We start from the raw sequence: 3,928 nt of genomic DNA on the forward strand, positions 1-3,928 counted from the left end.
TAGCGTTAGCTGTCAGCATTTAACAGTGTTTAATCCAGCTTCTAGCTAGCGGTAGTACGCGTTAGCTGCTGAATGTATAGTGTTAACTAGCGTCGATGCAGCGGTGTTTGTGTTGCCTGTATCGTCTGTTTCAGAGCATCAAGAGAAGAGCAGACATATCCAGTGGCACCAGATTTCGGTAGCAGGGTTGGCAGGAAGAAGTAACAAGTAGCTAATGTTCCAATCAATGATCCAGCCAATTCTCGTCTCTATCACATTTTTTTTTTTTTTTTTTTTTTTTTTTTTTTTCTTTTTTTTTTTTTTTTTTTTTTTTTTTTTTTTTTTTTTTTTTTTTTTTTTTTTTTTTTTTTTTTTTTTTTTTTTTTTTTTTTTTTTTTTTTTTTTTTTTTTTTTTTTTTTTTTTTTTTTTTTTTTTTTTTTTTTTTTTTTTTTTTTTTTTTTTTTTTTTTTTTTTTTTTTTTTTTTTTTGTTTTTTTTTTTTTTTTTTTTTTTTTTTTTTTTTTTTTTTTTTTTTTTTTTTTTTTTTTTTTTTTTTTTTTTTTTTTTTTTTTTTTTTTTTTTTTTTTTTTTTTTTTTTTTTTTTTTTTTTTTTTTTTTTTTTTTTTTTTTTTTTTTTTTTTTTTTTTTTTTTTTTTTTTTTTTTTTGTGTGTGTATGAGTGTTATAATGGCTCTAAACTAATATGAATGATTATAATTGTTATTTTTAGTGTTATTTTTGTATATATGTATGTATATATTGTATTATGTGTATATATGTGTTTTTTTTTTTTTGTATATATGTATGTGTGTATGTGTGTGTGTATTGTATATATGTATTGTATATATATATATATATATATATATATGTATATATGTATATATATGTATATATGTATATATGTATATTGTATATATGTATATATATATATATATATATATATATATATATATATGTATATATATATATGTGTATATATATATATATATATATATGTATGTGTGTGTGTGTGTGTGTGTGTGTGTGTATATATATATATATATATATACTCACTCCCCTTTTTATTGTATCTGCTCTTAAAAAAAGACACTTCCTGAATGTAGCGGAGTCTAAACACAATCGACAAAAGGCAAAAACAAAAAAAGCCGCGACCACAAAATCAACAAGTAACATTAGTAGGCGATTTAGAGAGCTGTGGACTTGTGTCGGTCGCCAAGCCGTTCCAGGACACTGAGTTCAGGAAGTACGCGGTTGAACCAGGACTCTGTCGCCTGCTTGTCGGTCAATGATCAGTTGACGAGCGTCTGCTACCCAAAAAAAAAAAACAAAAAAAAAACTCTAAATTAGCAGTCCTGGATGGTAATGTTCACCTGGTGTTTGCTCTTGGTGTTGTAAAGCTGTGACTCCCAGTGATTTGAAGTGATGACTAAATGGCCTTTTGACCTGACGTTACACCTGTAAGTGAGCTGGAAACGGCGCGCAGGTTCTGAGCCGTGTTTCTGAGCCGTGTTTCTGAGCCGTGTTTCTGAGCTGCTGTGCTGTTTGATTTGCAGGTGGACGTTGTCATCAAAGAGGCCACCAACATGGACAACCTGGCCCAGCTGTATGAGGGCTGGACTGCCTGGGTGTGAACGCCGTGCTGCTTCATGTCTTTGGTCCAGCGAAGGCTTGGAGATCCACCAGAGTCCAGCGGGTCTGGGGTGTCGGAACAGCAGCACCAGGCCACCCTTGGGGGGAGGAAATGGGAAGCGGACGCTTAGTCCGCCCTCCCAAACTCCTGGGCACCCAATCTGGGGCAGCGACCTCGTAGCACCGCTGCAACCACACTCCCCCCCCCAACCACCGGCGATCGGGCTAACACAACGCTTAGTGCTGCAGCCCCCGCCTTCCTTTCCGGGTTTTGACCAGTCAAAGCAGCGCTGAACGGGGAAGGGGGGGAGGAGGGCAATGGCCTCCTCACCCTCGACTTAGAAATACCTTCCCCCCCCCTCACCTGCATTGCTCACTGTCAAGTTACCCATAAACATCGCTGCATCCTGTTGAGCCAAACAAACTCCACCTGAGAGCAGGATGAAGCAGGAAGTGAGCCGTTTTCCCTTTTGAAGCCCACAGCTGACGCGCTGTGGATGGGACTTCACCGGGGGGGCGAGAGCTCCGATGGATGGTCCGCTTAACATGGCCACACTTGTTTTGTTTTTTTTGTTTTTTTTTCTCTAATCTTTTCCTCGACTGCATTGTGATTCCGATTGGCCAGTGGGTTACACGGTTGGGCAGGAATACTGAGAACGAAAGGTTTAACAGGATCCATGAGCCTACATGGACTCTACCTGAAACATGTAATGAAAAGAAATGAAGGTGGAGAACAGTCGAACTGTACTTTGATTGATAAACAGTAAAGACTTGTACACTTGTCTTGAAGATTTTCCCAGAATAAAAGAGTTGTTTTCTCAGGAAGGTTTTGTGCTTTTGTGGGTAAAAGTGAAACGTCCTGTCATGTGAAGTAGTTTTTGGATGGCTCGTGAGCTTAGAAACGGACACGTGAAGCTGAAGTCACTTGGACGAGGGACAACCTCTGTCCGATTTTCTTTTTCTTCGGCGTGCAACTTTAGTCTGTGTTGAGCTTTGTAACTATCCCCGTCCTTCTTTAAACGGAACTGTAGGAGTAGATTTCTGCCTTTTTGTTGACTTGCCTGTCAGAAGATGTTGCTTTCCTCATACATATTCGCTCCCCCAGCCCTAATGCTTGCATTTTATTAACCTTGACCTTCTAGTTTTACATTTTTAGTGGGAGAAGTTATGTTTTTTTGGTGGTGGTGCAAAATGTTGATTCTTAAAGCTTTTATTGGATTTTGTTGGATACCAAATAAACATGGAACTGAGAAGTGTCGAGTTTTGATTTAACGATGACAATCTTGAGATTTGTGCCATAACTTCATGCTCACCAGACAACCTATGTGCAATCAGAAACCTGCAGTAATGTACATGCTTGATATTTTTTATTTTTATTTGTTTCCCCCCTCTAGGTCAAAGAAGTTTTTATTTTGTCAGCAGTTCCCCTAGACCGGGTCAACCCAGCCCGATCTGCCGGAGATTTGATTTTGCCCTGCAGCTCAGGCTGGAAACCTGTACGTTTATCTATCCTGCTTCCGTTCACAATTTGGCTGGGAACCAATCACAGACTGGCTTATCCACCTGGCCCTGTTGGCGGGTTTAACCATAGACAGTATACAATGGACCAACAGAGCCCGTTGCTCTGGACGGAGACCAGCGAAGGATATTAGAAGCACTTTTCCGGTGAGCGCTGAGCGTTACTGCGCAGCCTCCAACTGACAGAGACAACGTAGATGTGACGTGAGCAACGTGTCTGAAAGTTGGAAGACTTCTGGTAGCTGTGCCAAGAGAAATCTCAATCATTCCCAATCTTAAAGAGACGGAGAATGTAGGTATATGTAAGGAGATAACATGGGCACAGGCTAATTATTGCAAACTAACATCTTAGTTAACATTAGTAATTAAACCTTAACAGCTCAGGTAAGTTGAAACTGCCTGTGAGCTTCTCCTGTACTATACGGTAATTCCTCTACTGTGTGACAGTAAGTCACGTGGTTATGACACAATGGTTAGCCTATTTTTACAAAAACATCTGCTACGGAGGTACAAGGTAATGGAGCCTTTTATACATTGTCGTGTTTCTTTAGAACTAAACAACGGACAAATAGTCTTTAAACGCTTCAGATGTAAAGTTATTCGCTGTCAAAGTGACGCCAAAATGAATGGCAGTCAGTGGAATGCTAACGGGAGGTGATCGCTTTGTAGCATCAAAATGGCGTCATAGGAGGTTCGAGTTCTGAAGCGAAGCTTACCCCTTTGGGTTTAACCCGATGACGATACAGAAGCGACCAAGCAGCTTTTTGTTAACATTCAACATGGCGGCCACCGAAGTTGCTAAG

The 3,928-nt window shown here is 39.1% G+C and overlaps 1 protein-coding gene across 1 annotated transcript in view; it reads left to right on the forward strand.

The window, feature by feature from the left end:
* The window catches only part of smg1 (SMG1 nonsense mediated mRNA decay associated PI3K related kinase), a 58,605-nt gene extending 56,996 nt beyond the window's left edge, over positions 1-1,609 (forward strand). The window contains exon 63 of the mRNA XM_039826000.1: positions 1,532-1,609. Coding sequence (XP_039681934.1) covers positions 1,532-1,609 — 78 coding nt within the window. The remainder of the gene's footprint in view (positions 1-1,531) is intronic.
* The last annotated feature ends 2,319 nt before the right edge of the window (positions 1,610-3,928 follow it).

Source organism: Perca fluviatilis, chromosome 15, assembly GCF_010015445.1.
Source record: "Perca fluviatilis chromosome 15, GENO_Pfluv_1.0, whole genome shotgun sequence".
Taxonomy (NCBI): domain Eukaryota; kingdom Metazoa; phylum Chordata; class Actinopteri; order Perciformes; family Percidae; genus Perca; species Perca fluviatilis.